At 39.1% G+C, this 12,985-nt stretch overlaps 1 protein-coding gene across 2 annotated transcripts; it reads left to right on the forward strand.

Annotated features, from left to right (window-relative positions):
- The first annotated feature begins 105 nt into the window (after nt 1–105).
- Nucleotides 106–10,489, forward strand: C1H3orf52 (chromosome 1 C3orf52 homolog). Of its 2 annotated transcripts, none has more exons than XM_072917504.1 (7): nt 106–447; nt 1,532–1,762; nt 4,903–5,026; nt 5,685–5,743; nt 6,607–6,677; nt 8,078–8,268; nt 9,199–10,489. In XM_072917504.1, coding segments are annotated over exons 2-7 (627 nt in total). In that variant the 5' UTR covers nt 106–447; nt 1,532–1,582; the 3' UTR covers nt 9,201–10,489. The 2 variants fall into 2 exon arrangements, with proteins under 2 accessions (XP_072773605.1, XP_030144678.4); XM_030288818.4 differs by having other exon boundaries at nt 115–447; nt 5,610–5,743.
- The last annotated feature ends 2,496 nt before the right edge of the window (nt 10,490–12,985 follow it).

A 12,985-nucleotide genomic window follows, 5' to 3' on the forward strand; every position in this document is an offset into this window, starting at 1 on the left:
CATAAGTACATAAAATAAAATAAGGACTTTGGCCTTAGCATGGTGAGATCAGTGTAATCATTAACTCTTTGTCTTAGAGGAGCAGTTTTGGTTTCAGAAAATCCAGTAGGAAGGTCTATTGTGAGTAGGAATTAAATAAATGAACCTGATATTCAGCAGGAGTAGTGAGAACCAGATAAAAGCTTTTCTAGTGTAGGATGTCCTACGTAAGATTTTGTGGATCCCGATACAGGTTCTGATCTTGATGACTGCTCAGTTTCACCTTCAGTCCTCCAGAGTTTTAAAGATTCTTGGGGCCAAAAGGTGTGGGGCATACAATTTGTATTTATTTTTGCTTCTGGAATAAACCTAGGACATGCTCACTTTCATGGAGTGCCTTTGCCTGGATGGGTGTGATGTGACATCAGGAATGCAAACCCTGGGTGTGCTTCAGGCAGCAGAACCAAGGTGAGTGGCACAAAGAGAAAATTGGAGTGGTGGGGCAAGGGGAGAGGACCCTGAGCTTTTGGCAGGAAAAAGGAGTGGTGCTGTGAGTGGCAGCAGGAAAGGGGGTCGGGGAGAGAGGCTGTGTTTGGTTCCTAATGCCTGATACTCCCTGTGCTGGGACAAAAGAGTGAGGAAGAGTGAGGAAGATCTGTTGTCTGCTCAGACTTTCTGAGCCAGAGGGGAGAAAGATGCTCTGTGGGAAGGACAGAGAAACCTGGGGATGGAGTGTGAACAGGAGAAATAAGAGGGGGTAGGATCAAGGGTACTGAGGAGGCTGGGGTCATAATCAGCCCCTGGCTACAGTAAGCAGTTGTGAGTGACTTCAAGTGCACGTGAGTTTGTGTGGGAAGCTAGTGCAGACCAAATCACCATGGTTGTTTCATGTCCTGTAGAACACAGGATGAAACTAAGACCATCTTTCTCTTCTGTTTATCTATGTCCTTTGGGATTTTTTTACCCGAAAGCAGCTTCTCGGGTTTAGGTTGGATAATATGTTAAAGGACGTAAATGGTTCTTTAATACTAGACATGATTTTAGACAGTATAATACCTAGAGGGAGAACAATTTACAGCACAAAGGTCAGTAGTGTTCATTTTTTTCATTGACTATAGAGGGAGACTAGAATCACAAGTGCTGACAGAGTCCCAGCCCAAGCAAACAATATGCTCTATGAACTTCTACTCTGTTCGTGCTGTTCAGCACCACATCTGTTCAGCTGAACAGATAACAGTAATAACATTTTAGTGGTTTGGCTGACAGCAGCAGAGAAAACACTCTAGCTCCTTTCAAAATTGTCCCAGCGTTGCTGAAGGTTTAGTCACTTGCTTGTCAAGGGCTGGTACAGGCAGGTAGGCAAACTGGAAAACCTAGTATTGCATAGCTGAGAGTCAGAGTTCTCACGGCTATGCAAATCAATACTTCCTCCGCCTTCCTTTCTCTGCAGCTAGGGCAGCTGACTTTAATTATTCTTCCAAGGAATTCCCCTAATTTAACAGTATTTAGTGACCTCTCCTATGAAAACTATCGCCACTCTTCCTGTTTCCAGCCTCGTGTCAGAGCAACTACTGACCATAATTGCAGCTGAAACAAGAAGGAAATGAGTTGGCTCCGTGCTCACTTCAGAGACAGAGGTCCTCGCAGAGGACCCTCTTCAGAGACAGAAGCAATGAAAAGGCAGAACTCTGCTCAGGAGCATGAAATTATTGAATTACAAGAACAAAATGTGGAGGAAAGTGAGACTGATCGTGGCAAGCCTCTAAATGCTCAAATGAGAAAGGTAGGAATTTCATTTGGTCATTTGATCCTTCCGGTGGGGGATGTATTTCCCAAATACTACACAGCAAGAGAAATGACACTTGAAGGAACATTTTGTAGGGGTGATTTAATTTGTTGTTTGAGGTAGAGGGAAAGAGACTAAAATACCATTACATGTAATTTTTTTTTTCTTATCAATGAAGTGTTCTAATATGAGTGGGGTTTTAAGCTTTCATTTAGGAAGTGAAACTGTAATTGGTTCTCTGAGTTTTGTTTACTTTTCTAATGTGCTATCAGTGGGATTGGGCTCAAAACCAGAAAAAAAGTTGAAATAAGTTTTAAAACCAGGCTTTCTTTCAGTAGAAATTAACCAGGAAACAGTGCTGCCATACAAAAATAAGATGTCCTCGAACAGAGCATGCTGTATTCTCTTTATCTCTGAGTAATTTTCAGTTGCTAGCCATTATGAATTTTTATCAATAGAATGCTCCAAAACCTCAGTTAAGATCAGCACATGAATCCTAGGGGAGGGAGCACCTAGTCACTAGTTTAAAGCGACAGGAACAGACTAATTCTGGCACTGGAACATCATATTCACACGTGACTGTTGTACGGCGAATAACACGACTTGCTGCAGGAGCATTTGTGTGGCATTACTCCAGGAGCATTTGTATAATATTACTGCAGGAGCATTTGTGTAGTATTACTGCAGGAGTATTTGTATAATATTACGGCAGGAGCATTTGTGTAGTGTTACTGCAGGAGCATTTGTGTAGTACTACTGGTGCATTCTGCTGAGAGGCAAAAAGCCTCTTTGTTCACTCATGTTGGGGTCAGTTCCTTCTCCCCTGGTCTGGAAAGCTGAATCAGCTCGCTGCAGGGCCAGCCACATTCCAGAAAGTGCAAAGAGGAGCAGCAGAGGGGGAGGAGAGGCAAGGGGTCAGCTACATCTGTTGGACTGCCTCGAGAAGCCTCACCCTTGGGTTTTTCCTCCTCTGTGGGTCTCAGATTCAGTCAAAGAGGGAAACGGAGAGCTTCTAACCAGGCAGAAGCCTGGGAATCTGTTGGGAAATAATGTAAATAAGATGTTTATCTCTGTGTTGTTCACATTGTTTATAGTTAAGTTCTAACACTGTGCATCAAGCACTCTGCACCAATGATGTTGTTGTTTTCACTCCAGGACCAATGGAGTTGGTCTGCACAAAGCTCTGTATAAAGAGTGATGGATTTTGAATAAAATCAGAGTTTTTACTCTCAGCAGCCTTAGGAGTCAGTCTTTTAGTTCCCGTTCTGCCTCAACAGCATCACTTCGCCTTGGCAGAACTGAGTTTTCATTTGAGCTCTCTTTATGCTGGTTATAGCAAGTGTCTTCCCATCCTGCACAGACTGCTGGAAGTCACTGTGCTCTGGCTTTCTGCTCATCAGAGCTGCCCTGCCCACTGGGGACACTTTCTCGGCTGCTGTTGCTTCCCCATGGCCCATGGACAAAGTTCGGAAGGCGTTGGACTAGTTGTGGAGCTGAATGTTTTCTTGGGATCAAGCCAGTTTGCTGTGTGTCATTAAGAGTTGTGTTTTAGGATAGTCTAAACATGTGGTGGTTCAATCAAAACTTGGGCTTGACATCTGCCAGTTTCAAATGATGAGATTTCATAGTTGCTCTCTGATTTCATAGTTGCTCTCTAGACAGTAGTTACTGGCTTTTAAAATTTTTTTAAATACAAAATTATGTGTTAGTGTAAAGTATTAAATTGAAATCATACTTCTAAAATATTTTTTAAATCAAATTAAAAAAAAAAAAAGTGTGATCACAGCTGAAAGTATGCTGTAAACAAAACCATATTCAATGTTTGCCTTTCATTCTCCAGCACAGCAAAGTTCTTTGTGCAGAGGTGTCTACAGAAACCTTTTCTGCCTGTGCTCATGGAGGAATCTCTCTCGTAAACTCTTTCTCTGTGTGTCTGGTTTCTCTCTCTCTTCCCCCTGCCACCCACATAAAAGCTTTTAGCCAGCTGCTTGATTCAGTTAAATTCAGTGAAAGCCTCTCTCTTATTCTGTGTTCTTAGAAAGTTCAAAAAGCAAAGGAAGGAAACGTGGATTAGTGCCTCCAGCAGCAGCTGGTTCCTGCCAGTCTGCACGTGTGTGGCCCAGACAACCTACAGCACGTGCTTTTCCTCACCTGGTACTGATGACAAAAAGGACATAGAGTTTACTACTACCTTTATGGTGGATGGAGAGGGAGGGAGAGGAGTAATTAAAAAGACAGCATGGTCTGCTTATAAATTCAAGCCTTGCTTCAGTCTTCTGATTCTTCTGATTGTTTTGCCATTGCCTAAGCTTATTTCTTCTTCCCCCCCCGGCTTTTTTTTTTCTTTTTTTCTATATTCATTCTGCTGGATTAACTTATTAAAAGACTAATTTCTGTCATGGTTTTCAATCTTATTAAAAATTGAATCACAGGCAAGGTATTGCCCTTTCTCTCCCATAAGAATGTACATACATGCACAATTGCTTTGAGTGAAGTTCTCTTTTGACCTCATAGAACAGGTGAGATTTGCATTAAACCCTCTGTTAAATACCCTCAATAGCCTTCAAGTTTCCAATCTTCTGAAGAAAAAGTAAGTCAGCTATAAAAGTCTCAATTATTTTTACTGGGGGTTTAACACAATAGTATCTATCAAATAGCATTGCCTCTGCATTGGGTGCTGGCACCCAGAAGCTAGGTTAACATCATCAATGCTGCAGAGATTAATGATTTTGGAAATGCCTCCAGAGACACCCTTTTAGTTGGGAGAGATAACAAACAATAACGAGAGCTAGTGAAATATGCAAATTTAACTCAAGTAATTAAAAAAAAAAAAAAAGTGGAGCCAAGAAATCACCTTTGCAGTACTTGAGCTTTATGGGCCTTTCAGAAGTAGGAAATTCTGCATAAAGGGGAATGATGTGTCTCAAGTGAATGTCCTTTACCTTCTCTAGGTCTGCATTTTCTCCTGCAGCAGTAGTCAAGGCTGGGAACCCCTGATAAAGGGCATTTCTTACCAATGAGGCTCTCCCCTCTTTGTGGGATTTTTATTTCTAAATGTGACAGTAGAAATATGCTTCAATCGGGTTTTTTTCCTGCCTTGTTTGATTAATCAATATGCCCTTCTCTTTTATACCTAGGAGAAAGATCCCTGGAAATCATGCAGGAATGTAGTTTTCTGGAAGTGTAAACTATGGATGCTTATAGCTATGATATTTCTAGTGATCATCCTGGTCATTCTCATCAGCCTAATTCTTTATTCTAGTAAGTATCTCGCTCTTGGTTACAGTAATACAAGCATGCTATTACAATCTGTAATAAATCTATTAGATTGTACAATGCTGTACAATCTAATAGAACACAAATGCAACAATAACATCCTTTAATGTCCTTCAGTAAACTGCTGAAGGAACTGGGATACTGACTGCAGAGGGTGGTACTGTAGTTCAGTAGTTGTTGTGAATGCTTTTATCTTAAAAGGCAGCAAGCAACTGGTAGCCTGATCAGGTGGCAATTCAATTTTGTAGCTAAGTGAGAAAATATCACAAGAAGAGATTTGGATATGAGGATGGAAATGATGTTTGTAATGTTGGAACAAGTGCCATGGATGACTTACGTCCCATGGTGTCATTGCCTGTCAGATGCAAAAGCAGATGGCTTTTGCTAATGGAGGTGGATGATTGACCTCCAGGTGATGCCACTTTTTTCAGATGACTTGCACTTTCTTTCTGTCTTTCCCAGTCAGTCCTTACCTAAGTAATCTACCAGAAAGCCAAGAGGGTTGTTTTTCAATACTTCAGCTATCTGAACCTTTTTTCTCCCCTTTCTATCTCCTTTTGATTATTAGATGTTTACACAGATGAGGATGACTACTGGGATCCTGAAGAATTACTAAGCAATGGAAATTTTCACAATTTTTCAGGAACATTGGAGTTAATGTGTAGTCTCCCACACTTCTCCTCCAAGGATGTTACTAAGAGGGTAAGTGTTTATGTGATTCTTGGTAAAGTTGATTCTGTTTAGAACATAGTTTCAATGTTTTGCCTTTTAAGAAGTTTCTGTTTCTCTGCGTAGCAACTCAGTCATTTGTAAGTCCACAAATAAAATCTGTTGTACTTTTCAAAAGTTGCAATTTAGGAAAAAAAAAAAGAATTGTCTGCTTTTAGGCACAAGAAAGTATTGATTTTTTTCCCATATATTTGATCATTTGTTAAGATGCTCTCTTCACCTTTTTTTGCAGAATCACTGAATAATTTAAGAGAGGCCTGTGAAAGTCATCTAAGCATAACATAGGCTAAAAATCCTATGTGCTGCATATGTACTTGCAGTACATATGAGTACATCCTATGTACTCTTATGAGTACATGATTACAGCTTGGGTTTATAGCTGTGATTTCTGCTGAGCCAGAACAGCTCAGAGTTACAGCTGAAATATGCTCAGCATACATGGCAGTGATCATTTGGAGATGGTGGGAAGGCAATCTCAGGACAGAGACCCTCCCCCCGACAAAGTAAGAGTTAGAAGAGCCTTTTGGTACTAATTAGATCCCAAATCTAACATTAGTTGCACATGGCAACATGAGCACATGCTTTTAGTTCACCTTGAGTGCCTCCATTGTGTTAAGGTTACATAGCAATCACTTAAATGCACAATTAACTTATCTGTCAAATTTAAATGACTCTCTACCTTTTCCAGGGCAGATATTTGCTGTTATTTGACCTTCAGCACCTGTTTTTGTGCTCCTTAAAGCACTCTGAAAGAATGATTTGCAATGCTGCTTTTTTTTTTTTTCCCCTTTTGGGAGATTGAATAGAAGAAACATATTTTTTTCTCTCTCTCTCAGCTAACAGATGTCTACAGCTCATCTCCAGCTTTAGGACGATACTTTAGGTCAGCTCAGGTGCTTTCTTTCAGGTAAGCAATTTCTGTCACCGAAGTTATCTGAAAATTACAGGCTTTTGATGAGACATAGATGTGCATATGTAACTACATACAATATTTAAATCTGTGAAAAATAGGTTGTTTGGGGAAAATTACGTGTATAGGCAGTGAAAACTGGTCACAGGATCATCTGGTTTAAATGGTAAATGCTGCTAAAATTATATAATGACAAGAACATATTGGTGCTGTGAAGTATCATCTCTGTTATCTTTGGTTCCAATTGCAGCCCTTAATAAACATGTTCAAAGATATTTATTAAAAGGAAAATTAATTGCTGGAGACACTTAAGATTGATGTAGTTTAAATAATCTTAAATAAATAAAACCGGGTTCATGGGGAGGAGAGAATAATTTTGTTCCCAAAAGAAATAAAGGCAAGAGGAATATACAAGCCTCCTGTCATGAAGAAATAGCAGGAAGGCAAAAGAAGACATAGAGCTTTCCTAAGAACTTCTGAAAAAGAACTTTTAAAAAAGAAATTAGAAAGACAGGACAAAATCAAGAGAAGTAGTTTGTAAAGTCCCAGGTCCTTTGAGATAGCAGTGACAGAGGAAAAGTCACGTTGCAATGTGGCAAGGGGCAGTGATGAGGGTACTTTGCTCCCTTGCTCTGCCAGCCTTGGGCATGCCAGCTTTGTTCAGCTGTGAACTGTAGCTCCTTGGCCTTGCTGATACTAACTATTATTTAGACCATCAAGTACAAAGCTGTAATTCTGCACATAAATCAACACAATCAGCTAATAACCCTCTCTGCCCTCTTTGATGTCGCTCTCTTGCTGTCTTCCTCTCTTTCATTCATTTTATTTATCCCCTTTCAAGTATTTTTTGAAAATGTTTTGAATTCTCTGAGTACAAAAGGTAGCTGTTGAATCGTAGTCAGTTTTGGTAGACCACAAAAAAATGGGATCTCCAGAGATGGTCTCCAGCTCACTGGTTTGTGTAATCCTCCCCAGAGCTGAGTCTGGAGAGCAGCTGCATGGTCCCAGGTACTGCTGGCAGGAAAACAAACCTTCCTACAGGTTTCTAGTGAAACTATGCAGGATATTGCAACACCTCTTACAACACCTCTTATCAGTAGCTCCTTGTGAAGGACCAGTGCTGAAAACCACATCCCATTAGAACACGTGTCCAATTGCCCCTCATGCATTTGAAAATGTGTCTCTGGCTGGCTTTAAGTATGTACCCTGTTTCAAGACCTGTTCTGAAAAGGGAGGCAACTTTGCAGTTTTCTTTCATAATGCTTTTCTTGGGGAAATGGTTTGTTTTAAAAAATTCATTCCAGCATTGATATGAAAAGTAATTCTTTCAAAAAAAAAAAAAAAAGAAAAGATCCTGCTGAAACTTGAAGACATTAATCCTTGACTTTGTTTTTCAGTAATGAAAGCTCCACTGTAATTTATCAGCTAGTGTTTTCTATACCACCATCAACAGAGGGATTTATGGAAAACAATATGAATCCAGATTTTATAAGGAATATTTTGCGTCAAAATATTTATGATGAAGATACTCTTAATCCTGAGACATCTGAATGTGACAGGTTAAAACTAGACCCAACTTCTCTCACATGTAAGTACTGTACATTAAAAAAATTGTTTCTTTACAAAGAGCAGAAGTATCTATGGGAAAGGAGGGAAATGCTTCTAGAAAGATATTGAGATTCATTAACATAACAGTATTAAGACTATTTTAAAATAGCTTTCAGATAGTCTTGATATGCCTAACTTAAAACCTGGGACTCACTGTTTGGTCCTCTGATGAGAAAGGAAATAGTGATGAGACTGGTTAGGTGTGGACTCCAACCAAACTTTTCTGATCTAATATTGCATTTTATCTATACAGAAAATTTCTCCTTGCATATATGTGCACCATAATGGGGAGACAAATAATTTAAAATGTTTCTCCTTATTGTACATTTGGTTTTGAACACTAACAAAACAAATTTTAATCCAAGGGATGAAAAAGACTTCTGATTTTTGTCCTTCTGTAAATTTTTTGGAAAGTTTATTTTGCACTGAAAATACTTTTTAAAGGAAACAAATGTTCATTCTTCCAGGTTTTCTAGACAGTGATTCCAATGACTACCAGCAACTAGGTAGTGATTCCAATGCATTTATATTTGTCCTGATAGAAATGCCCATATAAAAGTCCCATGAGCTTTGAATCTATACTAAAAGCAATGCATGGAGCTGCCTCCTCCCAGTGCCAATTTACTGAGTCACACCTATGTGCTTTTAGAATAATCCTAGACTAACAATTCACCATTGCAGTGTAGGTAAGTAAGGTTTCCAATTAACTTATATTGGTTTTTCTTGGGACATTTACCAAGGGACAAGAGATCAACAGCTCATAAGTTTCAATTTTCAGAAGCATTTTTTTCTTTATATATTGACAGGATTCTTAGAAAAAGTAGTGTAAAAGGAGACAGGAAAGAATATGTAGAACAACTGTTTAAAGTTTCATTTTAGTATTAATATTGTACTGTTTTAACTTTTGCAGAAATTATGGAAAGGTTCCTCATCTCCATCACCACCTAGAAGAGATCTGATTCCCTATCTATAAGCAATCCCAGGGCAGGAACTATTCATTAGGTAGAAACGCTTCTAAAATTGTTGTCCTAGAAATACTGCCTGTAGTGCAATACTGTAAATGGAAAATGTGGTATATTTATGGCAGTGTTGTATTGCTATAGCACCACAACCTCCTTCTTCTATATCTCAATAATCTGTTTCACCCTTGAGAAGATCATGTATTTGATGCATGCTCTGTTGGCTTTGAAAGCTCTGCCTTGTCCTGCCTTATGATTAAATCTGATTACTCTGCATAAGCCTTAAAAGCAGTTTTGCACATAGCTCCTTTCTTTACCCTTGGCTTATGCAAAATTATCCGTATAGCTTCATCCTCAATGTTCACTTCCACTCAAACTCATATCTGTTATTTTTTCCCTCCAAACTTCATATACTACATTTACTTGTTGCTCTTTCCTTGTAAAACAGCCTGAAAACCTAAAAATATATATGTATACATGTGTATGTATATATATAGGTATTTTTATTCTTTAATTACATGCAAGGCCTTTGCACTGGCTTAAGAAGGCTTTAGCTCTCATAATTTCTTTATTCTTCCTACAGTCTCCTCGAATAAGGCGCTCTTTGCTCTGTTTTTCTCTTCTTCAATGTGAAATATGAAAGCAGAAAGCAACAGCATGAAGAGACATATCTTGTTCACTAACACAGCTGAATGTCACAGGAATATTTAAAGGGTCGAATTATCAGTGTGCTTTTACAGTTAGCTACTACTACTAGTGATACTTGATCTGTTTTTGTAAATCTGAAGACTAGTCTACATCCTTAATTATAGCTCCTGCCCAGCACTGGTGATAAAAATGAACATTTGTAAGGTATTTGCCTTAATAAGGCAGTAAATAGTTTTTCTTGTTGATGAGAGACTAGATGAGATGAATCAGTGCAAAGAGGAAGGTGCTGAAGCAGAAGATGTAGGCCAACATGGCACAAAGTTACAGATAGTAACTGGCTATAACATAAAAATTAAGCATTAACTTTATGCAGAATGGAACATATTCACTACCATGTGAGTGAAGTGTATCTTGTCTTTTTTTTATAGTCTTATAATGTTAGTACTGTTGCATAGAACTTTTATTTTAAGAAGCATTTTGTATTATAAGAAATATGCAATGGAAAATTGTTTTTCTCTTTCTAATATTACTAGTTTATTTAAGAAGTAATCTGACAATGTTGTTGTGCATTAAATTATTTATTTTTACTCTTAACGTGACTGTTTTCATTCTTTAGCAGCTCTAGTCTTTCAGCCATGTGAGTTGGAAAATAGCCATTGGAATTCTAAATGCTGAGCTGTATGAAGCATGTCTGACAGAGCTGTATGCTCAAACCCATAGTTGTTGTTGTTGCATGTGTTTAAACTGAGCTTAGGAAACATTCTGGACCAAATCAGTAGTTTGTATGACTCTCATGTCTGCAGCTTATTCTGATTCCCTCTTGGTTTGTAAGATACAGGAACTATAATTTCTCATGCAGCATAGAGGTAGAAAAGAGATTCCTTTTAGTTTTTATACTGGGGAAGGATAAACTTCATGGTTTATATGGCTTGTCCCAAAAGCAGCAGGCTATGGAAGTGCCAGCAGCAAAGAAATTGCTGTTGAGATGCTGCTCAGCCTTACTGCTCTCACCAAGACACCTGATCCTTTCCTTGAACACCTCCATATCTTGATTCTAGGAACTGAAAAATACTGTCATGATTAAACTTCTTTATGGTGATACCCACATGGGCATTAAGGGTTGAGAAAGAAGTCAAGCATTCATTTTTTTCCAGCCATCCTCCTCTATGTCCATGTCTTTACCCCAGAACCTCACAGGAAAAAAGGAGGTGGAGCTGTTGTGGCAAGATGTGATATTCAACAGAAAATGTCTGACTTTACAGACTGCATCCAGTCAGGTTTTGAGCTCTCATTGTGTCAAAAAAAAACTGGTTTCTGGTTATATATCTGTGAGGTAAATTGATCATGTAAAAAAAATTAAAAAGTGAATTAATTACGACTCAGTCCATTAGGGACACAGCAGTGTCCCTATTATTACATCAAGTCAGATATTTTGTGTGAATGATCAATATTAATTTTAATAGAAGGAATGAGGATAATACTTTAATGACTGAGACTACTGAGACATTGTTAAAAAGCAGCTTGTGGAGTGTACAGTCAGCCCTTTAAAATCCTATGGCAGGTGTCATCTGTGTGGCCACAGCAGCCAGTATGAATTTTGGGCAGATTCAGCTGCCTGCTACAGCAGTGATACGTGCACATGCTGGCAGTGTGTCCATCCACAGCTCTGTGCACTTGGCCATGGGACTATCCCCAGCATGGAAATGGAGGTGGGAGTCACAAAGAAACAGCACCATAAAGCCAGAGCTGCAGCCATCAATCACGAAGGAAGGCTTAAAATCAGAAAAACTGCTCAATGTTTTCTTCCAGATTGTTTTGTTACAAAAATGGAAGGAGTGAAAAAACATGCTTAAGCAAAAACACAGGCACATAATCACTTTGTGAGCTCTGGTAAACAGCTGAATTCCTGGTTTCAGTCCTTTGCACATGTTCAGAAATGCTGCTTGCAGAGGGGTGATGCTGGGCTGTGAGGAGGTGATACTCTAGCATTGCAGAAATCCAAACTGGAGACTCCAAAAGGACTGAGCTGTGGAAGCATTTTGTCATGGGAGCAGCACCTGGACTTCTGCCACTGAGAGGTGGTTATCACCTGGGCAGTATCGGTATCGACTGTATTCTCATGGGTGTAATATTTGTTTTGCATGCAGTTTATTGTTTTGGGGATTTTTATTTAATTCCAACTTAAAGACTTCACACTAAGTAGTATTACAGTAGAATGGGGAGGGAGGAATTTGAGAAATGAGCTCTTTATAAAAATTGTGCATTGTATAATGGTACAAATCAAGCATGTCAGAGAAATTTTGGACAAGAGTAAGTGCATCTAACACAAGGTTTATGCTTGCATTTAAAACATGAAACATTCCCCAAACAAACAGAAAGACTCTCTTATTATTGCATTTTTGAGATTTATAGCAGTAGTTCTTTAAGGACCCTTTAAAAAAAGAAGTATTCTAAAAGTCCAGAAAAATGTACAGCCTCAGTTGCTTAAAACATTGTAGCTCCTAATTTTCTATAGAGGAACGTTGTCGTATGATGGCAGTGGGTACTGATTTTGCTGGTGTAATTGTCAAGTCCTGTGCCCAGTCCATGTTTCTTTCTCTGATCAGCTGTTCATGGACAAGTTTGTCTCATAGTAAATGACTGGTAGATGTAGACAAATATGTAAGCTTGGTAACAAGAGAGTTATTTGTTTGAAGACTCAACAGCAGAGGTGAGATGGTCATCATGGCTGTACACACTCAGGCAAAAGAATACCTTCTAAGTTACCAGGACATCATCATATTCACTGTGCTCTTCTGTGCTGGTGACATTTGCCTCCTTCTCAGGCACACTGATGAGTGCATATTCTGTCTTACTATTGCTGTCGACAACAGAGATTTCATGTTTTACATCATGGCTGACAGTCGAGTACCACAGTTCGCTGGAATTCGTAGAATCTTTTTTGGCAACGTGTTCCTGAGGGAGAGAAAGATGGAGAGAGAGCAAAGCTTCAGTGTGGTTATACCCTGAAGAAGTTTGAAGACGTGAGCAGGTCTGGTGCAGCCTGTAGTCATGCAGGTGACAAATACACACAGCATTAAGTTTGAAGGA

The sequence above is a fragment of the Taeniopygia guttata genome, chromosome 1 (genome assembly GCF_048771995.1).
Source record: "Taeniopygia guttata chromosome 1, bTaeGut7.mat, whole genome shotgun sequence".
NCBI classification, from domain to species: Eukaryota; Metazoa; Chordata; class Aves; order Passeriformes; family Estrildidae; genus Taeniopygia; species Taeniopygia guttata.

What these genes read in the sequence shown, in the direction of transcription:
- C1H3orf52 (XM_030288818.4), top strand. Translation starts at nt 1,583, where the DNA reads ATGAGTTGGCTCCGTGCTCACTTCAGAGACAGAGGTCCTCGCAGAGGA. An exon ending in TAAATGCTCAAATGAGAAAG is followed by an intron (nt 1,763 to 4,902) that starts GTAGGAATTTCA and finishes TTTTATACCTAG; the next exon opens with GAGAAAGATCCCTGGAAATC. An exon ending in GCTCAGGTGCTTTCTTTCAG is followed by an intron (nt 6,678 to 8,077) that starts GTAAGCAATTTC and finishes TTTGTTTTTCAG; the next exon opens with TAATGAAAGCTCCACTGTAA.